Below are 27,437 nucleotides of genomic sequence, written 5' to 3' on the forward strand. Positions count from 1 at the left end.
ACTTAGGTTTAACTTAATAAGAAACTGCCATTTAACATAAGTTAAATGCCGTTTAACATAAGTTTAGTTAAGCTTTAGTTAACATAAGTTAAGTTTAACATTAGTTAAACTTATGTTTAACTTAATAAGAAACTGCCTGATTATCTTCCAGAGTGCCTGTACCATTTAATGTTCCTACTAGGAATGTCTGAGAGATCCAGTTACTCTGTATCCTTGTTAGCACTTAGTATTACTACTTTTTTTCTTTTAGCCATCTTAATAGGTCTTTAGTGATAACTTTTGTAATTTTATTTTGGATTTCCCTAATGACTAATGATACTAAGCATCTCTTCATGTGTTTATTGCTATCCTTATATCTTTTTGTATAGTGTCTGTTCAAGTCTTTTGCCCATTTCTAAATGGATTGTTTTCTTACTGCTGGAGTTTAAAGAAGTCTGTATGTATTTTGAATGCAAATCCTTTTTCAGATATGAAATTTGTGAATAACCTTTCCCACTATGTAGCTTGTCTTTATCTTCCTAAGAGCAGTTTCTGTGAAAGCTTTTAGTTTGGATGAAGTTTAAATTTATTGATTTTTTTTTTTTTTTTTTCTTTTATGGATCACGAGTTTGGTGTTATATATAAGAACTCTTTGTTTAACTCTGGGTCATGAAGATTTTCTTCTGTGATTTCTTATACAAGTTTTTTTCCTTGACCTTTTTATTTTGAAATAATTTAGAGACTCACAGGAAGTTGTGAAAAATATTGTATAGAGTCCTACATGCCCTTTGTGCTGCTTTCCCTCATTGGTGGCCTCTTGTATAACTGTAGCATAATATCAAAAGCAGGAAACTGAAGTTGGTATAATACTATTGCCTAGACTATAGGCCTCTTCAGTTTTCACCAGTTTTTATATACAGGCATATGTATGTGTATAGTCCTATGGAATTTTACTCCATGTTCCTGTTCTTACAAGGAAAACATTCAGTGTTTTACCATTAAGTGCGGTATAGGATTTTTTAGCTCTAGGATTTTTGCAAACAGTCTGTATGTTGAAGAAGTTCCTTTCTGTTCCTAGTTTACTGAAAGTTTTGTTGTTTTTAATGAATGGTATTATCAGATGTTTTTTCTGCTTTAATTGATGTGATCATGTGGTTTTCTTTTTTTAGACTATTAATATGATAGGTCACCTTGATTAATTTTTTTTTTAAAGATTTTATTATTTGACAGAGATCACAAATAGGCAGAGAGGCAGGCAGAGAGAGAGGAGGAAGCAGGCTCCCTGCTGAGCAGAGAGCCCGATGCGGGGCGGGCTCAATTCCAGGACCCTGGCATCATGACCTGAGCCAAAGGCAGAGGCTTTAGCTCACTGAGCCACTCAGGGGCCCCCACCTTGATTAATTTTCAAATAATGAGCCAACCTTGTATCTTGGAATAAACCCAACTCGATGTGGTGTATTTTTCTTTTTCTATATTGCTGGATTCGATTTGCTAATATTTTATTGAGAATTTTTGAGTCTATAATCATGAGGAATATTGGGGTTTTTTTGTTTGTTTGTTTTGTTTTTTAATATTGTCTTTGCTTTTGGTATCAGAGTAAGGCTGGTCTCATAAAATAGTGCTAGGAAGAGACTATAGAATTGGTGCTATTTGTTCAGTAAGTATTTCATAGACTTTGTCGATGAAACCATCTGGGCCGGTTTTATTGATTTTTCTAAAACAGCAACAACAAAAACAGTATGATTATCTCATTTGTTTCCCTGTTGTCAATTTTTCTGATTTCTGCTCTTGTTTTTATTTTTTTATTTGCTTGTTTTAGGTTCTTTTTGTCCTATTTCTAATTTTGTCAGATGGAAGCATAGATTAGTAGTTTGAGACTTTCTTCTTAAATGTATACATTTATTGCAACAAATTTCCCTACAAGCACTGCTCTAGCTTTGTCTTAGAGATTTTAGTAAATTTTTGTTTTTATTTTCATTCAGGTCATTGCGTTCTTCTCTCCTCATATTTCTTTGATCTATGAATTATTTAGAAGAGTGCTGTTTAGTTTCCAAGTTTTAGGAGACTTTCCTGTGACATTTTGTTTTTGGTATCTAGTTGATTTCATTATGGTCAGAGAAAATACTTTCAATTTGTTGATACTCCATTTGATTTATCTAGTGTTCTGAATTTTTCTAATGGTTCTTATAAAGATTACACTGTATGTACATAGTTATTACAGTCTTCCAGGGTGAACATTTTATCATTTAAGTGAAATACAATCTTGCTATCACCAGAGTTGCTTTATCATCTCCCCATTATGGTATAGTCATCCTTACTATTACCTCTGTATACATTGTTAATGCTAGGATTTTTTTGCTTCTGTCAAAAATAACATTTAAAACTCAAGAATAGTTTATTTACCTTTCTGTTGCCTTTTCTTCATTCTTGTTGTTCTGAGTTTCCTCTTGTTATCCTATCCTTCCTGTTTGAGTAACTTCCTTTATCCATTCCTTGAAAATAGGTCTGCTGGCTAGAAGTTACCTTAGCTTCCCTTCATCTGAGTAGTCTTTATTTCATCCTCAATCCTAAAGACTGTTTGATGGATATAGAGTTATTAACAGTTCTTTTCTGTAATACTTGAAAATACTAGGCAGTTCCTTTTGGTGTCTGTGGTTTTGATGAGAAATCCTTTGTCTTTTGTTCTCCTGTATTTCTCTCTGATGCTGTGAAGATTTCTCATTGCCTTTCATTTTCAGAAGTTTGATTATGATGTGTCTAGCTGTGTGTTTCTTTGGGGTTTTAACTGTTTTTTTTTTAAATTAATAGGTTTATGTCTTTTGCCTCACTTGGGAAGGTTTCAGCCATTATGTCTTCAAATATATTTTTGTTTCTGCATTTTTCCTTTTTTTCCTGAGACTCTGGTAGAATAAGTGATGGATTTCTTTTTTTCTTTTTTTGGCCCTGCAGGTCCCTGAGCCCTTTGTTCATTTTTTAAAAAGCTTTTTTTTTTTTTTTTTTTTTTTAGTAATGTCCTCTCCATTTGATTTTGTATATTAATCTTCCATCTGGAAATCTTGCTGAACTCACCGATTAGTTCTAATAGCTTTTTTATACTTTCTGTTGGATTTTCTAGATCGATGACCATATTACCTTTGAATAACAAGTTTTATTTCTTTCTTTTCAATCCAGAAGCCTTTTATTTTTCTTACTGTATTACACTGTCTAGAACATCAAGGAAAATGTTAAATAGAAGTGGCAAAAGCAGACTTGTTTACTTTGTTCCCTATTGTTGGGGAAAACATTTGGTGTTTCACTGATAAATAATAGTGGGTTTTTTTTTATAGCTGCTAATTATGTTGAGGAAGTTTCCTTCTGTTTCTACTTTACTGGAAGATTTTATTAGGAATAGATTTTGGATTTTTATCAGGTGTATTTTCTGTGTCTATTGTGATAACCATGTGTTTTTCCTTTTTTTAGCTTTTTAATCTGATGATTACATTTACCAGTTTTTGAATGTTAAGTAAATCTTGCAGTCCTGGGATAGATCTCATTTAGTCATGAAGTATTATCCTTTTTTAATATTACTAGATTTAATTTGCTAATCTTTCATTCAGATTTTTGCATCTCTGTTGATGATGAGGTATTGGATTGTAGTTTTCTTGTAATGTCTTTGCCTGGTTTTGGTATCAGAATGCTGGCTGTCTTTAATTTTCTATAAGCATTTGTATGGAATTGGTATTTCTTTTATAAATGCTTGGTCAAATTTATGTGAGGCTCCCTATGTCTGGAATTTTTTTTATGGGAGAAAGCTTTTAACTACAGATTCAATTTCTTTCTTTCTTTTTTTTTTAAAGATTTATTTATTTGTTTGTTTGTTTGTTTGTTTGACAGAGAGAGATCACAAGTAGGCAGAGAGGCAGGCAGAGAGAGAGGAAGGGAATCAGGCCCCCTGCTGAGCAGAGAGCCCGATGTGGGACTCTATCCCAGGACCCTGAGATCATGACCTGAGCCGAAGGCAGAGGCTTAACCCACTGAGCCACCCAGGCGCCCTACAGATTCAATTTCTTTAATAGATACAGGGCTATAGTGGACATTCCTTCTTAGATTGCTCCCTCTCAAGACCTACCTGCTACACTCTGAAAAATCAGCCCACACGGAGAAGTCATGTATAGGTGCTCTAGTTTACAGTTCTCACCAAGCCCATTCATCAGCCATTTCATCCCAGAGGTTAAATGGGTAAGTGAAGAAAGAAGTCATCTTGGAAGTAGATCCTCCAGCCTCAGCTTTTGTAGCTGTTGAAGTCAATGCCAGTCCTTTGCCTCTTCTAGAAGAGGCCTCAGATAACTATGAGGCTGAGAAGGGTCAATTCTCCTTAACTTTCTGAAGTACTGGCCTCTTGGAACTCTATGCATAACAAACTTTTTTTAATGCCACTAAGTGTGTTGATGGCTTGTTGCACAACAGAAAGGGGTGGCTTCGTGTCAGTAGGATTGGGATAGAGGTTTCAGTCCCTACAGATCTGAAAATATCTCTACACTCTTAATTGGCTTTGGAATCCTTGGATGTAAAGAAATTCATTCTCAGAGCTTTGAAGTTATTTCTCCATTGTCTTCATGTATCAAAGTCTTGCCAGTGAAACGATATAAATCTGATTCTCATTCCTCTATGGGGGTAACGTTTTCTCCCTTTTGAAGCTTTTGGGATTTTTGACCTTCAGATATTTCTTTACAGTGCGTGTAGGTAATCCGTAATCCATTTCTGTCTAAGGACTCATGTCTTTATATTTACTTTAGTGTATTTCTTATACTTACTGTAAATTCTTTTTTTTTTTTTTTTTACTCTTTTAAGTCGCCAAGGTTTAAATATTTCTTGATTAATTACAGTTGGTTTCCTCCTTTCACCATGTTGTCCCACCAAATTTAGGTGATTCTTGGCTATTTTGTTGTTGATTTTGTTTGCTTTTTAAGCTGCCGTTTTACACGCTCTGCAAATACTCTCAGTTCATGGCTGCCTATATCCAAAGGTTGTTGGGAATTGCGTAGTACCAGGAAAAGTTTAGGGGTCCTGGTCTTCCTATGTGTCACTAGATACTGGGAAATGTCCTGATCCTTCGGGGATAAATACATGTTATTTACTTCTTTTACCCATGGTCTAAAGGCAGCAAGAAAAGGTAACCCACTTGCTCCTGCTGAGGCATCTCAACTAACAGTGCTTTGCTTTCCTTCAGGGAAGTCCCTTCCCATTTTTGTCCCTTCAGTGCATGGAGCAGTACCCACTTTTGGAATCAGTTTTTTCCTGGGGAAAAACTCCTGAGTATATGATTACCTCCTTTAATCTGATCTCATCTGCCTTTTGTTTTTGTTTTATAATTTTTTTATTTTTTTATAAACATATATTTTTATCCCCAGGGGTACAGGTCTGTGAATCGCCAGATTTACACACTTCACAGCACTCGCCAAAGCACATACCCTCCCCAATGTCCACAATGGAATACTATGCAGCCATCAAAAGAAATGAAATCTTGCCCTTTGCGACAACATGGATGGAACTAGAGTGTATCATGCTTAGTGAAATAAGTCAAGCAGAGAAAGACAACTATCATATGATCTCCCTGATATGAGGAAGTGGTGATGCCTTTTGTTTTTAAAGAGATTCCTGATTATTTTGGTTTCTCTGAAGACATCTATCGCTTTGTTTTTCAGGACTCTACCAATTTAAGGAGCCAATAAAGCCCTGGAGTAGGTGCTCTGTCTACTCTTCTAGTCTAATTGTGGTCATTTTGTTTAAAATGCACAGAAGTTTCACGTACTGTGTTTTTACATGCACATGTAGTTCTTTTTCTTCTTCCAGTTCTTTCTTTCTTAGGCAACTCTTAATACTGGATTGGGAAACTACTTGTGTGTCTCATAATCTTGGATCTGTTCATCTATCCTTGAATCTCAGTATTGATAAAAATCCCCTTTCTTTGGGTTATGTTAAGAAGGGAAATTATAATGTTTTAGTTTATGACCTTTTGACAACGCTGCATAGAATGTTATCAAATAAAAGTGTTGCAGTGTAGCTTGTAGAAATTTTTAGAAATGTATTGCGTGTGTCCCACATTTTTTGTTTTATATAAAAAAATACTTAGAATGATTTTTACTAACTAAAATAATCACAATCTTAATGAAGTTGTGAGAGTCAGCTTTTAATATATTTGCATAGGCTTTCATTTTGAGTAAAGCAGATATTTTTTCTCTAAATTGGTGATTTACTTGAGACTTCACTATATTAAACTGGTGATTTTTTTTCCCTAAACTGGTGATTCCCTAAACTGGTGATTTACTTGAGACTTCACTATATTAAAGAATGATCTTTTTTTTTTTTTTCCCCAGGGCAGCATCTCAGACATGTTGAAAAGGATGTTTTGATCCCTAAAATAATGAGAGAAAAAGCCCGAGAGAGATGTTCTGAACAAGTTCAAGGTAAGATTCAAATATTCATATAAAGATCAAATACATTTTTTATAATATGATCTGAATTTAATCCTTAGCCTCAGAGTCAAGTAGTCAATGAATTAATATGTATGAATTGCTTCTCACCCTTTCACGGAGATACCAGTATTTCAGCTTTCAGAACTTCCAGACGGTGTTCAATTCATTTACAATTTAAAAATATTCTCCCAAATTACTAGTAAAAAAAATTTTTTTTCCCAGGAGTACAGTTAACATATATAGAGAAACTTGGTTATTAGTATTTTAGAGAAACAAGTTATTCCGGTGATTTTGATAGGGAAAGAAGAAACCTCAAATGTAACATGTACCTGTTTTTTCTTCATCAACATTCTTCTATATTCTAAGATGATTTTCTTCATTGCCATTGTCTATTACTGAATTGTTACTGTAAGTACTACTGAGATTCCATTGAGTCTTTTTATTTTTTACTTTTCTATATTTTAGGATGATATTTATGTGAATGAATGCACCCACATATGTATGTTTTGTTTAGAAAATGTTTCTTAATGCAGGATACTCCTGTATTCTGTACATCTAGAAGATATGCTGTTGATTAATATATAAAATTTAGTGAAAACATGTAAACAAAGCAGTGGAAGGTGAAAACTGAGGCCATAGATGGGGGGGGTCATTAGAAAAGCAGATGACAGTATTACTGTAGAAACAAATCTATCCCTGAAATGGCCATCTAAAAGAGGTAATAGTAAAATTTTTGCTGATGTACACCATTTTTCTGGCTCCACTTCTTCACTTTTCCCTGTAGTATTCTTCCTTGAGGGACTTCAGTGATTCTTTGTGAGGATGATGGCCTGTGATTCCCATCAGCAAGTTTCTCTATAGGGAGCCAGGCTGTGTCATCTGTAGTTTTGGGACTGTGTCAGTAATGTTTGGATGCCGGGAACATTTCTGTCCCTCTGATGCTGTTCTTTGAGAATGACCTCTGAAATCCTTGGATTGAAGCGATAAAAGAAGAGTAATTCTCACAGTGGACATAGTGTGGTGGTCATTTCTGTTTGTTAGATGACTTATTGTGCCCTATTTCAGTTTCAGATTCATTCATAAGATTTAAGTTAAATCTATCCATAAATAATGTTATCAGTAATTACTTAGTCTATGATACTAGTTTTGCTTTCACTGTGAATTAGTTGTTTAATCAGAGCACCTTCCTTGCACTCATACCCCCAGGTATCAGGAGTAACTAACCCATTGCCACCTGCAGGCTGGGTTCACTGCAAAGCTAGAATTGGCAGGTGTCATGCGGATAGCCTGGAGATAATTCTCCACTTCCCTCAGAACTTTAAAATAAGTAAATAAATGTGTGTGTGTGTGTGTGTGTATGTGTGTGTGTATAATATACGTATATATATGTGTATGTGTATAATATACATATATATATTTATATATATATAATCTCCTGACCCAGGTGAGGGAGGATAAAAATTAACAATGTGTAATGGAATTACAGGGCTAAATTTTTACTACCAGGAAGATTTACTTGCTACTGATATATTGGTTCAAAGTTATAAATATGAGTTGTATTTATTCTGTTTTTAACACATTATTCTGATATCCAGAATGAAAAAAAGCTAGCTAACTCAATTATAGATTGAGTTTTTACTCACATGATTCAGATGAAAATGCAGAAGAATTGGGTTTGGGTTTCAGAACTGCCTTTGCTAACTCATAAAACAATGAAACTGTTTTTGGTTTTTTTAAAAAACAAAAGAAATAGAGTATAACAAAATACAAGTTTGTGTTGCACAACTATCATATAACGAGTGGTACAGAAAAAATGTTTATTTTTTGCTTTATCAAAAGTTAAGTTGTTTTTAGGATGTTGACTTAGTTAAATTTTTTTAAAATATACTTAAAATCTTCTGAAGACTGAAAGCATCTTAAAATTTGAGATCTGCTTGGGTTTTTTCAATGCATTTGTCCCTGTTAGAACATGGTATAACAATAGATTTTTTGAATATTTGAATCTTTTATAGATAATCATATATTGACTTTTTTTTTTTAGGCCATATGGTCTAATACTGTTATAGAATCTAAAATTATTTTATAAAACAATACTCTTTAGTATTCTTGCTTAACCATGTGGTTTAGTCAAGAACATACATTGGTGTTCAGCAGCAGCAGATCTATATTTGAACTGAACAATAAGATGTAATTTAGAATCAGGATACTCACCTTGTAGTTTATTTACTAATTATAGCCTTTGCTTTATTAAATAATTATAGAATTTTTATATAAAAGCATTGTGTGTGCTCACTGTATAGTTTTTCGATAAAGATACAGGAATTTTAATAAGTGTTCTGACTTTCTGCTAAATGCCTTAAACCTGATTATGTACGAAAGCTTTTCTGTTTGATTTTTTGCATGTCATTTCATCCCAGCTGATCATAAGAACTGGGTCAGACTGCCAGCAACTTAGGTTTGTGAAGGGAATGGAACAGCTTTTGCAGGGACAAAGAGAAATGAAATCACTTTCAATGAAAGAAGGATGCCTCATTATAGTCACCAACAGCAGTTATTGACAGCTACACTTCCTATTAACAAGGAGCATTTAACTAAGAGTTTGGCTGTTGGATCTTTGGACTTGATCTAATTTGCTAGCATTAATTAGTTTCTTTTGAGCACAGACACTTGGTGCTCACAGCTATAGATTTGGAGGGCTAATTAGGATAGAAAATTGAACAGAATGGGGTAAGGCATTAACCTTCAACCATTACCAGCTGGGACACTGATAAAGACCACAGAGTCCAAATGCTCCCTATTGATGTGAAGAGTACCCTAATGAATATCAATTTCAGCCAGGTTGCTATATTCTTACTAGTTCTCTCTCCATTATAATTTTTAACCAGTTTCCGCAATACCTTCATTATCTGTATATACACTATTGGTTTTTACTCTACACTGATTTAGTCTGAGTTGCACATTTCATCTTATGTTTAAACACAATTAAAATTTGTCTTAAGTAGCTGATAACATTTAGAATGTTTCATTGTTACATGCCTTAATGCTTCTAAAGCTTAATTTTTATTTATAATTCATGATTCTTATTCTACAGTGAATGTTTATAAAGTCTCAATAACTTGTCATTTCAAGTAATGAAAACTATAACCAGAAACAAGAAAATCTCAGCTTCTGGGTAACAAATAAGCAGTACTTGTATTAAACTGGTGTCAACTTAATAATCTTTGTCTTTATAAAATATGCTTTTTTGCATTTTGGTTTTTTTTTATATAGAAAAATAGTACCCATTACCTTTTTCTTTTGGAATTTAACCTTGATTTGATGAGTAAAGGTGGCTTGACTTAGAGATTAGATACAGAACTGAGAATGCTGATCTTGTTATTATGTACACTCAGATAAGATTAACTGTTGGTAGAGTATACATCAACAGAAAAGCAAGTGATCAGTTGGTTGAGATAGAAAACTAAACTTTATAGTATTCTTTTGCCAGTGATACTGGCAATGAATAGAGCCACTAAAATTACCAGTGTATTTTTAGATATTAACACAATGAACACTGACAATGTTGGGAACGAAACTGAAGGAAAATTCTAGAATGTCATGGCTCTCTCCAGGTCTCCCATTTTCTAAAAGCCAAAACAGAAATTCTTTTTCATCAAGTGTGATGGTGGAATCATTGCTTTTCTTGGATCTGGGAGTTACCAGCTTGTGGTGTTTTAGGAAGACGGTTTGATGACCTCTGGAGGTTACTTTTCATTCTGTGATTTTTTCCATGTGTTTGACTCTGCTAATTTAATTTATATTTTCTGTGTTAGTAATATTGTGTCACCTATACTGTATGTTGTCTGTGTATATGTGTGTGTGTGTGTGTATAGTTTGTCATATATACATTGTATAGAATATGCACATATGTAAACTATGCATTCTCGTGTTACAGTTTTTCTTCTGGAAATAGTCCATGAGAGGAAGAATCACTGAATTGATGCTTTGTAAAAATTCATTATATTTTGTTGCTTTTTCTGAATTGCATAGTTGACATTTGATATAAAGCTTCCACATTGAATAACGAAATTAACTTTAAAAATAACTTTTTTTTTCTTCTTGCTATGACACATCAAGACCAAAGAAGTACTCTGTCATCGGGGATGGCCTGGAGCTCTCTTTAACCTAGATATATCTACTGCTCACTAACTCCTTTTTTTTTTTTTTTTTTTAATCTTATTTTAAGGTTTCTTTTGTATAATGTCTTCTTCTGAGTCTGTTTTGATCTTTTGCCCAATAGGTGGTAACAGTTAGTTCTAAAGGAATTCTGTAAACCATAAGGAAGCACAGATTCTTCATTTCTTTGAGACCTTGCAGAGCTGTAGCAAACAGAGTATCTGTCGTCTTCTGTCAGTCACATGCAATGAAATATGTTACATTTTATAAATTCCAAGGATAATATGAACCGACAGGAAAAAATCAAATTAAGAATGCTTTGGATATCCTTTAGGATGTTTACAGGTGGAAAACTATCAAAACTTTATTAAAACAAACTGGAGGACCGAAGACTGTGCATGGTCAAAGAAATCCATCTTTTATCCGACTGTGTTACTTGAACCTGCCAAAAACTTTCCCTTTGTTGTTTGAGTGGTGCTGTTACCACTACATATATTTTTGCCATTGAACAGTTCATCAGTGTTAACTAACACTCAGGAGGGTCAAATATGTAAAATCACCAGGTGTGATGGATATTGTTAAAAGAGTATGTTACATACATTAAGAAATATAGAGAGATTGAAAGTGCAGTTCTTCTTTTGGCCCTGCACTGGACTCATCGTGTATTTACACTCATGGCTAAGGTTTCTTACAGCCAAAGGGAAAAGGCACATGAAATGGAGGAGACCAGGCACACGCATCCAAGAGCCCTCTCCCAGTCACTCAGGATGTGCTTAATTCCTCCAGTGTTGAATTGTGACTGCATGTGTGAAGTGTTGTGTACTGGGGAAACTCATTAGAGACTTAGTCCTCAGAGTTTTTATTAGGAGTTGGTCATACAGGCATCCTTTGGTTAGCATTACCAAAATTTCAGACTCCCAGAAGGAAAGCAGGTGTTCAGCATAAACCATATGGTTTGCACAAACAGTTTAGACACAGTGAGCCACTCTTAGCAATTAGGGAACGGTGGGAACACTCCCAAAATCCAAGTTGTCAGACACCAGCTAGGCCAACCTTCCAAACAGGCTTTTCTAAAGATAACAGCATCAGGCCTGCCGTGTTCACCCCTTTCTGTACATGGACATAATACAAATTAATTGCCAGTAAGTACTTGTGTATGCCTCTCAGGCCTGATGTCATGACTTTATGAGTAATAGACCTATATCTGACAAATGCAGCTGAATTATTTTTAAAATGACTGAGCAAGGTATATGGTGGTCATTACTTATTGATCATAGTGCTTCTCCGTTATGTTTGTTAATTCATACCTGTATTGTAGGATTTAATGGCTTATCATGATTGCCTTGTTTCTGCGTAACAGGGCAGTTTTGTAATTATGACCTACATAAGTACTCTTGAATGAATTGGCTAGTTTTCTTCCCACAGAGAGAGGTGTAGTCTCTTTGAGTTTTTGAAGTAAGTTAAATCTGTAAATGCTAACTCTTTAAATGACTACATTAGCAGGGAGTTTTGTCAGGGCAGATGAATTTAATATCTCAAACGTAATTTATGCAACTTATTTTTGAAGGTCTAAGTGTGAAAAGTCTACTTGAAACTTTTGTGACTTGAAACTTAGGAATATTGTTAAGATGAATAAATAATATATGAACTAACTTCTTTATTCTTCTTTGTTTACTTCATTAACAAGTTTTTATTATATCCCAGCTTTCCTAGGCCTGACCTTTCAATGATTTTGCTGTAATAGTCTTAAATTCTTTTATCTTCTGAGAAATTAATCCAAAATTAAATATGGGCTTGAAACAGTACCATCCCTTGTTTACAAAACCTAAGTACAACATCACATTTCACTTAACTGATGATCCGTAAGTTGTAATTGACATTCTTTCAAGATAAAGCAGATGACTGGTTAACTTCGTGCAAATACTCACAAATATATATAAAGTTATTTTTTAAAAAGATTTTATTTATTTATTTGACAGATCACAAGTCGTCAGGCAGGCAGAGGGTGAGGGGGAAGCGGCTCCCTACTGAGCAGAGGACCCTCCCCCGACCATGCAGGGCTTGGTCCCAGGACCCTGAGATCATGACCTGAGCCAAAGCAGAGACTTAACCCACTGAGCCACCCAGGCACCCCACAAGTAATTATATTTTGACTGAAATACATTCTTAGAGGAATCTTGTCTATTGGAAAGGGGGGTAATTTATAAAGGGGGAAATCTGGTTTGTACAAAACTCTGGAATGCATTTAGATTTAGAACCACTTAAAAAATAATCAGTTCCTTTTTACAGAGGGCTAGAATTTGGTTGGAACTATAATGTATAAAACAGATAAAGACAGCATTTTATTGTAGTATGTTTAATTTTATCACATTTACAGAGCCAACATGTAGAAACAATCTTGCATTATTTTCATGAAGCAAATTATAAATCAGATATTATAGATTACAGATGTAGCCTAGTATGTATCTCCTCTTCCAGTTCATTTTTCTGGCTTTCTTTTTGAGGAATACAAAATAAAGACTAAATCCTAAATCATATAATGTAGTAATCTAAGTAGTAATGATTTCTTATGATTTACTCAGATTTTTGGAATATTGTTCAATTAAACAGCTATGAGAGAAATTTTGATCCGAGGCCCAGAAATAAGTTTATCTGGCATCATATTTTAACATATTGGTTGTCTAGCATTCAGTTGTTAGCATTCAGTTGTACTATTTGCATATATTTTAGTGTTATCTAATTACTATATCACCAAAGATATATTTTTATTTTATTTTAGATTTAAAGATTTTATTTACCTGACAGAGCGAGAGCACAAGCATGGGGAGCAGAAGAGGGAGAAGCAGGCCTGCTGAGCAGGGAGCCCAATGGCAGGGCTCAATCCCTGGACCCTGGGATCACGACCTAAGCTGAAGGCAGATGCTTAACTGACTGAGCCTCCCAGGTGCCGCTGAAGATCTATTTTTATAAGCAGAAAAGAACTTTCAGGTTCCCTTATGCACTTGAATGGAACCTTAGGGTTATATGCAACATAGTCAGAAATGTTTACTGTTTCCTAGCCATTGTTACATGGACAGGGAATGAAACAGAAATTCTTATCATTACAGACCTTACATTTCACTGAAGGAGGGAGGTAAATATTGTAGGTTATTATAAGTAAATATAAGTGATCTGGAGACAAAGTTGAGTGAGGGCCATGCTAGAATGGTGCTGCGGTTTAAGGACGTGATGGGGATTACAAGGGTGATAGCAGCGGAGAGGATGAGGATGAACGCATCCAAGACCTACATTGAAGGTAGAGGCAACAGGAAAGAGAGAGCTTCCTATTAGTTGTCCTGAACAAGTAAAAGGATGGGACTGTAGTTACCAGACATGAGGCAGAATTTGTGTGAAGAAATACTAGTTTAGTTTAGTTTTTGGTGATTGATGGAGTAAGAGTTTAGTTTTGGACATGTTAACTCTGAGGTGCCTAGTAGACATCTAAATTTGAAGCCACTATATTAATAATACTGCATTAAGCAGTAGTAAAAAGTAATCAGTTTTAAAGGGAAACATAGGAGTAGACTATTTATGCAAATGCAGTGGTTTTGGTATCAAAAACTGACATTTTTATTTCTTGGTTTTTCTTTAAGGTTCCACATAGGCCATTTCCTTCCAGAGCAAATCATAACTACACTGATTGTTAATTTAACAAACTATACCTCAGTACTCGAAGGGAGAAACTAATGGTGCCAAGTACAGAGAGGAATGTGAGGATATGGTCTCATACCATAATAGATTATTAAGTATTGTGTGATGCGTTAATATTATCACAGTTGGGGGGCACCTGGGTGGCTCAGTGGGTTAAGCCTTTGCCTTCAGCTCAGGTCATGATCCCAAGGTCCTAGGATCGAGCCCCACGTCGGGCTCTCTGCTCAGTGGGGAGCCTGCTTCTTCCTCGCTCTCTGCCTACTTGTGATCTCTGTCTGTTAAATAAATAAAATCTTAAAAAAAAAACCACAGTTGGTGTCAGAATCCAGGTATCTTAGTTCCCAGTTTAGTGCTCTTCCAATAACATGCCATATAACTATGTCAAAGATAGCAAATAAACTTTATGCTGACTTTCAGCAGTTGGAAGTGGTTGCCTACCATACTATAAGGGGATCAATCAAAAACCATGTCATTAGATCACTTAGCTATGTCTGTCTTGGGTGGTAGATTTGGTAAGTGATGATATGCTTTGCATATGTGCTAGTTTATTTTTAGTTACTACTTTCCTGTTGCTGGATTGTGCGTGCTATGTATTATTTATCACAGACTTCACCAAAATGGAAACGTTATTTTCTTCCTGTAGCTTAAGTGATTGAGTTTTTATTTCATTTTTGGGGAACATTTCTGATATTTCCTATGGCACTCTTTAGAGCTATAGCTCTATACCTATGCAAACTATAAACCATTTACTTGTTAAAAATGCAGCCATACTCATGCAGCATAAGAATTTGATTTATGCTTTGAAATTGAGTGTTTTCTTTATTTTTATAATTAACAGTTAACAATATCTACTTTGATTTTTTTACTAGAATTGAAACATTTTTATTTTCATTACCTTATATCTTCTTATGAAATCACTCAGTAAAATATGTGGTAACTAATAGTTGAGTCTATGAAGGATCATTAAAAAATGTTAATATGCTCACATCACTAAGTGAAAGGGCATTATATAAAATCCTGTACATGGTGTAGTTCTAGCACAATTATAAATATATGTTGAAAAAAGTAAATACATCCAAAATTTAGTAAGTATCTGAAACATGAGAAGAAGGTGGATCATAGGCTTTGTAATCTGCATAGCTTTTTCAGTCTTCAAAATGAAAACATTACTTTAAGCTTTCTTGTCTCCTACATGCACAAATCATAAATGTACAGTTTGTGGATTATGATAAAGTAAACATATGGGTAATTATTGTTGAAGTCAAGAAATAGAAATTGCCAGAAGTTGTTGTTCTTCCAGTCTCCTCCCAATCACCATCCTTTTCCTGCTCTGCAAAATAACGACCATTTTGACTGAGAACTGCATAGATTAGTTTGCCTGTATTTTAATTTAAATGGAACCATACAGCATGTGATCTTTTGTGCCTGGCTTCTTTCACTCATCATTATATTTGTTAGATTTATCCATGTTTTTGTATGAAGTTACAGTTCTTTCATTTTCATTGCTATATAGCACCATCATATGAATGTGCTGTAATTTATAGCATAGAAATGGGATTTCTGGGTCATACACTGTATATAACTTCAATTTCAGTAGATAATTTAAACAGACTTCCAAATGACTGGAAGTATACCCGATTTTTAAGAAACAGCCATAAAAGGGTATTGGAGGAAGAAAGGACAATTGATATAGGTGATTTTTATTTTTATAGAATGGATTTTTTAAAATTTTCCCATAATGAACGTGTATTTGTAAATATAAAAAAAAATCAAACTTTTTGTATGTCTTATAGTACAAACATAATAGATCCTAAATAAGGAAAATATATTTGTAACATATGTGACAAAGGTTTGCTATCCTTAATATATAAAGACCTACCAGTTAGGAATTGGTGAATATCAAATTTAAAAATTGAGCAGAGGACACAAAGTTCCTTTTTGACAAATTACATACATATTAAATATGGAAAATACTTGCCCTCGCTTTCAGTGGGTGAATTGCAAACCATACCTACAGTATTATGTGTAACTAGCAAACTTTATATGTCTTAAAAATTTATGATGGAGAAGTTCCACTTCTGGCATGGCCTGATAGCTCTGATCGCTTATGATTCTGCATGTCTCTCTGCAGAAAATAACTATAAAGTATGACCAAAATGTAAAAATAACAACATAAAGTCGTTTGAGTGTAGACAAAAGCAGTTGGAAGTCAGAGGGTAGTCACAGTGAGGGAAGGGAATAGTACTGGCTGAGTCTCCATTTTGTAAGATGGCTGTAACTCTGACCAAAGCAAACAAACAAACAAAAACACTTTAGTTTTTTAGTCTTTAGTCTTACTGGTCTGCAGGACCAAAAACAGGGTTTAGTGTAACTACTTAGAAAACTTTGTATTTATGTGTGATGGTGTAAGAGGAGGGTAAGAACATTAATCGCAACAAGTTGGGAGCTAGAGAAAGTGAGCCTCATACTGTGTCTAAACTCTGTCTCTGGCTCAGTCCCAAACTACATATGGAGCAAATTCCAAGCCACTCAGTTAAGCTACTCATTCACCAAACTTTGAGCTGCTACCCGCTATACGATGTAGGAGAGATAGGGTCCCACATTTTGAGGTCAGTAAATAAAATTGACTAAGTGAAAAAGAAAAAAAAAATTCTTTAGAAAAAAAACACAGAATCCAGACACTTTACATGATATTGATCGCATGATAGAATGCCAAATTTTTCTAGGTGCAAATTTTTCTAGGAAAACCTGATCCATTTTCAAAAGAAATCAACAGAGGCTAATTTCACGATAACTAAGAGGTTGGAATTAGAGAAGAATATGAAATCAGCTGTTGTAATTGCTTAAACATGTAAAGGAAAATATGCTTGCAATGAATAAAAAGACTGTAAATCTTAACAAGGAATTCAAAATAATAGACCCAAATTGAAATTCTAGAACTAAAAATTACTGTGTCTGATGTAGAAACTTCAGAATAGAAATGGCAGGAGTCATGAATCTAAAGTTAGATCGATTGAAATAGCCACTCTAAACAATAGAGGAAAAAAGTAATTTAAAAAGATGAATATCATTGATTTTTAGAACAATATATTAAGGACAACCTTTATGTAATTGGAATTGCATACTTAGCATAATAGCTATAGTTAAAAACACTGAAAATATTTACTAATAACCACATACCTGCCCACAATGACCCAGCAGCTCTACCTAGGAGAAATGAATCATTTCAACATAAGTTTCATTTCTGTATGCTAATATGTACCGTAGATTTTTTTATAAGAGCCAAAAATGGAAAATAACCCAGGTATTTCTCAAAAGGAGAAGGGATAGCTTGATTGTGGTATACTCATACAATGGAATACTCTTTAGCAATAAAATTGAATAACTACTGTATAACACACTGCAGCACAGGTGAATCCCCAAACTATTCTGAGTGAAATAGAAAAATGAAAGAACATACTTAAAAAATACATATTCTAGAATAGACTAAACTAATCCAAATGAGGGTTACACCATTAGGCTGGGAGAGGGACAGGAAGGAACTTTAAAGGAACTTACTAGAGTCCTTTTCAATATTCTCTAATTTGTTGGTTTGTGATGCAGAGGTGTGTATACTTTGTTTCATTGAGTGCTGTACTTAAGATTTATTTCCTTGTGTGTAACTTCCTTAATAAGAAAAAAAATAAACAAGTATAGATTTCTAGTCAGGTCCATGCTAAAGTATTTGTAGGTAAGAAAACATATATAGTATATAACATTGACAAGGTTTTAGAGAAGCAGGTTTTTACACTGCTGGCTAGAAATGCAGATCAGCACAAAGTCATGAAAGGCATTTGTGAGTATTTTCTTTTTTTATTTTAATTCCAGTTAGTTAACATACAGTGTTAAAATAGTTTGAGATCTACAGTGCAGGGATTTGATATTTCCATGTTATCACCCTGTGCTCATCACAAGTGCACTTCTGAATCCGCATCACCTATTTAACCTATCCCCACATTCACCTCCCCTCTGGTAACCATCAGTCTGTTCTCTTTAGTTAAGAGTCTACTTCTTGGTTTGTCTGTTTCCCCTTTGCCCATTTGTTTTGTTTTTTAAATTCCACATATGAGTGAGATCATATGGTGTGTCTTTTTCTTATTGATTTATTTCCCTTAGCATAATATTCTTTAGCGCCACCAGTGTTGTTGCAAATGATGAGATTTCATTCTTTTTGTATGACTAAATAATATTCCAGTGCATGTATATGCCATGTCTTCCTTATCCATTTGTCAATCTATGGACACTGGAGCTGCTTCCATAGCTTGGCTGTTGTAAATAATGCTGCAGTAAACATAGGGTGCAATAAAAAATATATATATTTTTTTATTCTTTGGGTAAATACCCAGTAGTGCAATTTCTGGATCATGAGATAGATCCATTTTTAACTGTTTGAGGAACCTCCATACTGTTTTCCACAGTGGCTGCACCAATTTCCCCCACCAACAGTGCACAAGTGTTCCTTTTTCCTCACATCGTCAGCAACACCCGTTGTTTCTTGTGTTTTTTATTTTAGCTGTTCTGATAGGTGTGAGATGTCTCATTGTAGTTTTGATTTACATTTCCCTAATGGTAAGTGATGATCAGTATCTTTTTATTTATCTTTTGGCCATCTGGATCTTTGGAGAAATGTCTGTACATGTCTTTGGTCCATTTCTAAATTGGATTATTTTTTGAGTGTTGAGTTTTATAAGTTCTCTCTATATATTTTGGATACTAATCCTTTATTGGATATGTGATTTGCAAATATCTTCTCCTATTCTGTAGGTTGCCTTTTATTTTGATGTAGTCCCAATAATTCATTTTTGCTTTTGTTTCCCTTGCTTCAGGAGACATATCTAGAAAACAGTTGCTGTGGCCAGTGTCAAAGAGGGTATTGCCTGTGTTCTCTTCTGGGATTTTTTTATGGTTTCCTGTCTCACATTTAGGTCTTAAATCCATTTTGAGTTTATTTTTGTGTATGGTGTAAGAAAATGGTCCAGTTTTGTTCTTTTGCCTGTTGCTCTCCAGTTTTCCCACTATTTGTTGAAGAGCAGGTCTTTCCCATTATATATTCTTTTCTGTTTTGTCAAAGATTAATTTACTATAGAGTTGTAGGTTTATTTCTGGGTTCTTCTGTTCCTTTGGTTTGTGTGTCTATTTTTGTGTCAGTGCCATACTTCTACTTTGTAACATAAAGTCCAGTATTGTGTTGCCTCCGGCTTTACTTTTTTTTTTCAAGATTGCTTTGTCCATTTGGGGTCTTTGTGTTTCCATACAAATTTTAGAATTCTTTGTTCTAGTTCTGTGAAAAATGCTGTTAGTATTTTGATAGGGATTACATTAAATGTCTAGATTGCTTTCGGCAGTGTTTGTACTTACCAGTGTTTGTGCTTCCAGTCCATGAGCGTGGAATATCTTTCCATTTTGTGTCATCTTCAATTTCTACCATTAAGTGTTTTATAGTTTTTAGAGTACAGATCTTTCACCTCTTTGGTTAGGATTATTCCCTGGTCTCGTATTTTGGGTGCAGTTGTAAATGGGATTGATTTCCTAATTGCTCTTTCTGCTGCTTCATTATTGGTGGATAGAAATGCAACAGATTTCTGTACATTGGTTTTGTATCCTGTGACTTCAATCAGTTCTAGCAGTTTTTTGCTGTAGTCTTCCAAGTTTTTCTCTGTAGTATCATGTCATGTGCAAGTAGTAAAAGTTTTACCTCTTCCTTACCTCTTTGGATGCCTTTTTTTTCTTTTTGTTGTCTGATTGTTGTGGATTGGACTTCCAGTACTGTGTTGAATAGCCCTGGTGAGAATGGACATCTTTATCTTGTTCTTGACCTTAGAGGATAAAGCTCCACTGAGGATGGTTTCATAGATGGCCATTATTATGTTGAAGTATGTTCAATCTAAACCTACTTTTTTAAGGATTTTTATCTTGAATGGATGTTGTACTTTGTCTGAAGCTTTTTCTGCAATTTTCTATTATTGAAGTGATCATATAGTTCTTATCCTTTCTCTTATTTATGTTATGTACCCTGTTGATTGATTTGTAAATATAGAACCACCTTGCAACCCACTTGATCCTGGTGAGTGATTTTTTTTTTTTTAATCTGTTACTGGATTCAGTTTGCTAGTATTTTTTTGAGGTGTTTTGCATGTGCATTCATCAGGGATTTTGGCTTTTAGTTCTCTCTTTTAGTGGTGTCTTTGGTATTGGTATCCAGATAATGCTGGCCTCAAAGAATGGAGTTTGAAGTATTCCTCTCTTTTCAATATTTTGGAATGTTTTAAGAAGAACAGATGCTAACTCTTCTTGAAATGTTTGGTAGCTGTCACCTGTGAAGCCATCTGGTATTTTGGGAGGTGATTTTTTTTCCTGTTGGCTTTTTTTTTTTTTTTTTTTTTAAGGTTTTATTTCTTAGAGCAAGCACAAGCTGGGAGAGCGGGAGAGGGAGAGAGAGAAGCAGACTCCCATTGAGCAGGGAACCTGATGCAGGGCCTGATCCCGGGACCCTGGGTTCATGACCTGAACCAAAGGCAGACGCTTAACTGACTGAGCCACCTAGGTGCCCCTTTTGGAAGTTTTTGAATTACTGGTTCAGTTTCTTTTTTCATTGTTAATGTCTGTTCAAATTTTTCACTTCTTCCTACTTCAGTTTGATAGTTTCTATGTTTTCAAGAATTTATTCATTTCTTCTAGGTAGTCCAGTTTGTTGGTATCTAGTTTTTCACACTATTCTTTTACGATTGTTTGTATTTCTGTGGTGTTGATTGTTATTTATCCTGTATCATTTGTGATTTTATTTACTTGAATCCTTTTCTCTGCTTTTCTTGATAAGTTTGGCTGAAGGTTTATCAAGTTTATTGATTTCCCCCCCCCCCCAACGAACCAGCTCCTGGTTTCATTGATCAGTTCTGTTGTTTTCTTTTCTTTCTTTCTTTTTTTTTTTTTTTTTTTTTTGTTTCCCTGTATCATTTATTTCTGCTCTAATCTTTATTACTTCCTTCCTTCTCCTGGTTTTAGGCTTTGTTTTTCTAGCTGCTTTATGTGTAAGGTTAGTTTGTTTGAGATTTTTCTTCATGAGGTAGGCCTGAGTTGCTATACATTTCCCTCTTAGAACAGCTTTTGCAGCATCCCAAAGGTTTTGGATGTTATGTTTTCATTTTCATTTGAGTCCATGTACTTTTTAATTTCTTATTTCCTGGTTGACCCATTCATTATTTAGTAGCGTATTATTTAACTTCCATTTGTTTGTGGTCTTTCCAGATTTTTTTCTTGTGGTTGACTTCTAGTTTCATAGTGTTGTGCTCAGAAAAGATGGATGGTATGACTTCGATCTTTTTTAATTTGTTGAGGCTTGTTTTGTGCTAATATGTGATCTGTTCTGAGGAATGTTCTGTGTGCACTTGAAAAGAATACATATTCTGCTGTTTTAAGATGGAGTGTTCTGAATATATCTGTTAGATTCATTTGTTCATGTGTCATTCAAAGCCATTGTTTCCTTGTTGCTGTTCTGTTTGGACGATCTGTCCATTGATGTAAGTGAGATGTTAAAGTCCCCTACTACTATTGTATTATTATTGACTAGTTCATTTTTTGTTTGTTATTAAATGTTTTATGCATTTGGGTGGTCCTAAGTTTGATGCACAATTTACAGTTGTTGTATATTTTTGTTGGATTATTCCCTTTATTATTGTAAAGTGCCCTGCTTTGTATCTTGTTACAGTCCTTGTTTTAAAGTCTATTTTGTCTGTTAAAAGTATTGCTACTCTGGCTTTGTTTGGCATCCGTTTGCTGCTTGATAGCTGTTTGTTTATCCCCTCACTTTCAACTGTAGGTGTTTTTGAGTCTGAATGAGTCTCTTGTAGGCAGCATATATATGGGTCTTATTTTCTATCCAGTCTGACACCCTGGGCCTTTTTTTTTTTTTTTTTTTTAAGATTTTATTTATTTATTTGACAGAGATCACAAGTAGATGGAGAGGCAGGCAGAGAGAGAGAGAGGGAAGCAGGCTCCCTGATGAGCAGAGTGCCCAATGCGGGACTCGATCCCAGGACCCTGAGATCATGACCTGAGCCTAAGGCAGTGGTTTAACCCACTGAGCCACCCAGGCGCCCCCCACCCCGTGCCTTTTGATCACAACATTTAATCCATTTACATTCAAATTACTGACAGATACATGTTTATTGTCATTTTATTATCTGTTTTTTGGTTGTTTTTGAAAATTTTCTCTGATCCTTTATTGTCTTTCTCTTTTTCCTATTTAGCTGATTTTCTTTAGTGATATATTTAGATTTCTCTTTCTTCTTTGCATTTTTATTTAGTGGTTTTTGATATATGGTTACTGTTAGGTTTGTATATAAAACATCTTCTGCATATAGCAGTCTATACTAACTTGATGGTTGTTTAAATTTGAATCCAATCTTTTCCCCTCTCCTCCCCACATTTTAGGTATATGTTATTATATTTTATGTCCCTTTTTTGTGTGTGAGTTGCTTGACTTTTTTTTTTACAGAAATACTCATTTTTACTGTTTTTGTGTTTCCTGCCTCTGTATTGTCATTTTTTTTTATCTCTTCCTTCCACTTAAAGAGTACCCTTTCATATTTGTTGTAGGACTGGTTTAATGGTCATGAACTTCTTTAGTTTCTGTTTATCTGGGAAACTCTTTTCCTCTCTATTCTGGGTGATAGCCTTGTTGCATAGATTATTCTTGGCTGCAGAAATTTCTCCTTGAGCACTTTGGAAGCCAGAGGGAGTGACATGATATATTCAAAGTTTCTGTTAAAAAATCTCCTGTCAGCCCTTTGGGTTTTCCTTATTAAGTTACTGGGGGTTTTTTTGTTTTGTTTTGTTTTGTCTTGATGCTTTAAAAATTTTTTCTCTATCACTCTATTTTGCAAATTTAGTTACAGTATGTCTTGGTGTGTGTTGATTTTGATGGGAGTTCTCTCTGCCTCCTGGATCTGGATATCTGTCTCCCCACCCCCCCACCCCCCACCACCCCAATTAGGGAAGTTTTCACCTGTTACTTCTTCATGTAAATGTCCTGTTCTCTTTTTTCTCTCTTCTTCTGGGACTAATATAATATGAATGCTATTATGTTGGATCCAATTAGGGAAGTTTTCACCTGTTACTTCTTCATGTAAATGTCCTGTTCTCTTTTTTCTCTCTTCTTCTGGGACTAATATAATATGAATGCTATTATGTTGGATGGAGTCACTGATTTCCCAAAATAAGCCTATTCACGTTTTGTGTAATTCTTTTTTCTCTCTTGTTCAGCTTGATTACTTTCCATTACTCTGTCTTCTAAGTGATCGGTTCATTTCTCTGCTTCTTCCATCCTGCTGTTCAGTCCACCAAGCATCTTTCTCATTTTGTTTAATGAGCCCTTTATCTCTATCTCTCTTTAAAGGGTCTCACTCATGTCTTCCATTCTTAAGACTTGTGAGTGTCCTTATGATCACCGCTTTAAAGTCTTTATCAGGCATGTTACTTACATCTGTTTTGTTTGGATCTGTGGCCGTGGGCTTGTCCTGTTCTTTCATTTCCAATTCCTTTCTCTCTCTCCTCATTTTGTCTGCCTCTCTGGGTCTGTTTCTGTGTGTGAAGAAAGTCACCTGTGTCTTCTGTTTTGTATGCATTGACTTTATGCAGAGGAGGTCCTGGAGTCTCTATAGCACATGTCCCCTGTTCCCCAGAACCTGGCACTTCAGGAGAGCATCCTGTGTGTGTTGCTTAGATCCTGTTGTTTTGTCTGAGTCACTTTTCCTTTCAGTGCAGTTGTTGGCACTGATTCTCTGCCTGTTGTGGGCTATGCTTACTTTTTGTGGTGTTAGTGGGACCCAGTCAGGCCAGCTCTGAGGGGTGTGCCTGCTGGGGTTCTTGTCAGCTGGGTGGTGGTGGTAGAAAAATTTGTACAGGTCCACTAGTCCCATGTCAGATTTCCCAAAGTGCTGTGGCAGTCAGGGCTGTGTGGCTGGGTTCGGAAGACAGTGATGGCTGGCCTGTGGCTGGACCCTGCATGTCTCATTGGTGGGGTGTGTGTGTGTGTATGGGTGCTGTGGGAGCAGTAGCTGTGCATCTGGTGATGGGTGTGATGTACATATGCTAACAAAATTTGCTCTGAGCCCAGAGCTGAGGCTAGCCGGCTTTGACTGGGTGAGTCCTCAGGAGAATTTGTGAGGGTGGCACACTGCTAGCAATTTAGCTAGCAAGTGTCTGTAGCCCGGCCTCCCGCAGTTCCCTCTATATTTGTGCTGGCAGGTGGGGGAAGGAAATGGTGCCTGCCAGCTCCCTTCTTTTTGGAGAAGTCCCCAACACTCTCTGAAATCAGTATTAATAGATCTGTCCCCTGTGTGGCCCTGTTGTTTGTAAACTGCCCTTTTTTATTTTGCCTTTCCCCTCATGCTGCTGTCTTTTTAAGGGCAGCGGCCTATCCATCCTCATTCTCCAGGTTTGCCCAGTGCTGAGTCAGCTGACTTCTAAAGCTCCAGGTTCCGAGTCCCACTTGTTTTACAAACTCCTTGAATTCAGCCCTTTTGGATTTTAAAGCCAGAGATCATGGGAGTTAGTATTTTTCATGCGAGCTCCCAGGTGTGAGGAGCTTTCTCCTTCCTGCAGATAATCACCTCCATCTTTCTTACCTTCTTAACCTTTCAGATGCAGCTTCTTCTCTATATTGAGTTGTGGAGTTTGTTCTGCTAGTCTTCTAAATGCTTTCCAGTTTATTGACTTGAATGTGGATGATATCTAGATGTAAATGTGTGATGGGGTGAGCTCACATTCCTCCTGCTCCCCATCTTCCCAAGCTCCCCCAATTTGAGGTTTTTTTTTACCCCAAACCCAAATTCATACGTGTGGCTACTGCTTAACCTAGCACTTACAGTGGGAGGAGTGTCTCTTAAGGAAATGATCAGAGGTATCCAATAAAATATAGCTTAGTGTATCTGGCCCTGCATTATATATAATATGGAATATTGCCCAAAACTTAGATGTCAGCAGAGTTTGATTACATAAATTATGTTATAGGAAATTATATATACACATTTGTAATCATAATAAGTCCACTGTTGACATGAGAGACTAGTCACAATATGTCATTTTCATTCAGGGATTGGCAGTCTACAGTCTCATGGTGAAATCTTGCCCACTGGCTGTCTTTGTGTTTCATTGGAACACAGCTATGCCCATCACTTCTGTATTGCCCAAGGCTGCCTTCCCACTGCAATAGTAGAGTTGACTATTTGCAACAGATACTGTACAACCCTCAAAGCTGAAAATATTTACCATGTGACTTTTTACTGAAAAATTTCCTCACCCTTGGTTTAATTAAATTTAAAATTATAGGAAAGGCTTACCAAAATGAACTAATTCCATACTTCTTTTTTTTTTTTTTTTAAGATTTTACTTATTTATTTGACAGAGATCACAAGCAGGCAGAGAGAGAGAAGAGGAAGCAGGCTCCCTGCTGAGCAGAGAGCCCGATGCGGGGCTCCATCCCAGGACCCCAAGATCATGACCTGAGCCAAAGGCAGAGGCTTAACCCACTGAGCTACCCAGGCACCTCTAATTCCATAAGTTTTTTATGAGCACTTACCAGGGACCAAGTATTGCACACACACAACACTGCACATGACTGTGACAGTAACAGATTCAGTCCTTATTCTTACTGAGTTTAACCAGGGGAGATAGTTATTCAGTAAGTATTCAAATTAAAATTATGGCTAAAGAGTGCTATAAAGAAATGCTTCTAAAGAAATGTTAGAAATATCTGTGATTTAAAAAACTTTATTCTTGGGGCACCTGGCTGGCTCAGTTGGTGGATTGTGTGACTTTTGATCTCAAGGTTGTAAGTTTGAGCCCCATATTGGGTATAGAGATTACTTAAAAATCTTTAAAAAAAATTTTAAGTTTTCTAGATTTTTCTTAATATTTGTCAGTTACTTTTTATTGGAGATAAATCAAGAACATTAAGTAGATAGGCAGACATTTGCTCAAACCTTTTTAAAAACCCTTTTAAAGAATAATACTGCTCCTAATTTACAGAGTTCATTGTAATAGAAGTCTTACTACATGTTTATTGACTGCCTAGCACATGTTCAGCACCATAAGAAGTTTTATAGAGGCAGAATAGGAGACTTGGTTTAAGAAACTTGTCTGGTTGATGGGAGACAAACCAGACATGCCTAAACTAGACTTACATCGTATAAAGCAATTTATAATAGAATAGCTACATGTTGTTGAGAAAAAAGAAAAGCCAGTAAATTCTGATTTAATCAGGTGAGACTGAAAGAACATGGGCCATATGAAGTGGACCTTGAAGGGTGGCTAATGACTGGGTAAGTACAGGGATTCTAGAAAAGCATTTTATACCATAGACTCAGGATTGAAGGCCCAGAGGTAAGAATGGGCACAGTGTGTCTCTACAGCAGTAAAGAGATTGACCTTAAGAGATATTGTATTTGGGGGATATTGACAAGACAAGACTTGGAGTCAGGCCTGATTTTGGAGTGCCTTAGAAAACCTACAACAAAAGTTTAGATTTGTTTCCTAGTTAGAAATCAGAAGTATCTCACTGATGAATATGGATGCTAAGATTCTCAACAAGATCCTAGAAGATAGGATCCAATAGCACATTAAAAAGATTATCCACCATGACCAGGTGGGATTCATCCCTGGGTTACAAGAATGGTTCAACATTCACAAATCAATCAATGTGATAGAACAAATCAATAAGAGAGAACAACCACATGGTCCTCTCAATTGATGCAGAAAAAGCATTTGACAAAATCCATCATCCGTTCCTGATTAAAATCCTTCAAAGTATAGGGATAGAAGGAACATTCCTGAACTTCATAAAATCTATATATGAAGAACCCACAGCAAATATCATCCTCAATGGGAAAAAGCTCACAGCCTTCCCGTTGAGATCAGGAACATGACAAGGATGCCCACTCTCACCACTCTTGTTCAACATAGTATTAGAAGTCCTAGCAACAGCAATCAGACAACAAAGAGAAATAAAAGGTACCCAAATTGGCAATGAAGAAGTCAAACTCTCTCTTCTCAAATGACATGATACTTTATATGGAAAACCCAAAAGACTCCACCCCCAAACGACTAGACTCATACAGCAAT

General features: G+C 35.6%; 1 protein-coding gene across 2 annotated transcripts in view; it reads left to right on the forward strand.

Annotated features, from left to right (window-relative positions):
- Positions 1–27,437, forward strand: part of CMC1 (C-X9-C motif containing 1) — a 90,964-nt gene that overhangs the window by 18,412 nt on the left and 45,115 nt on the right. For both annotated transcript variants that reach the window (XR_006385068.1, XM_044252603.1), the window contains exon 2: positions 6,336–6,425. Coding sequence is in view for 1 of the 2 variants with exons in the window: in XM_044252603.1 (XP_044108538.1) it covers positions 6,336–6,425 (90 nt within the window). In the remaining variant the exon portion in view is untranslated. The remainder of the gene's footprint in view (positions 1–6,335; positions 6,426–27,437) is intronic.

This window comes from Neovison vison, chromosome 6 (genome assembly GCF_020171115.1).
Source record: "Neovison vison isolate M4711 chromosome 6, ASM_NN_V1, whole genome shotgun sequence".
Lineage (NCBI taxonomy): Eukaryota > Metazoa > Chordata > Mammalia > Carnivora > Mustelidae > Neogale > Neogale vison.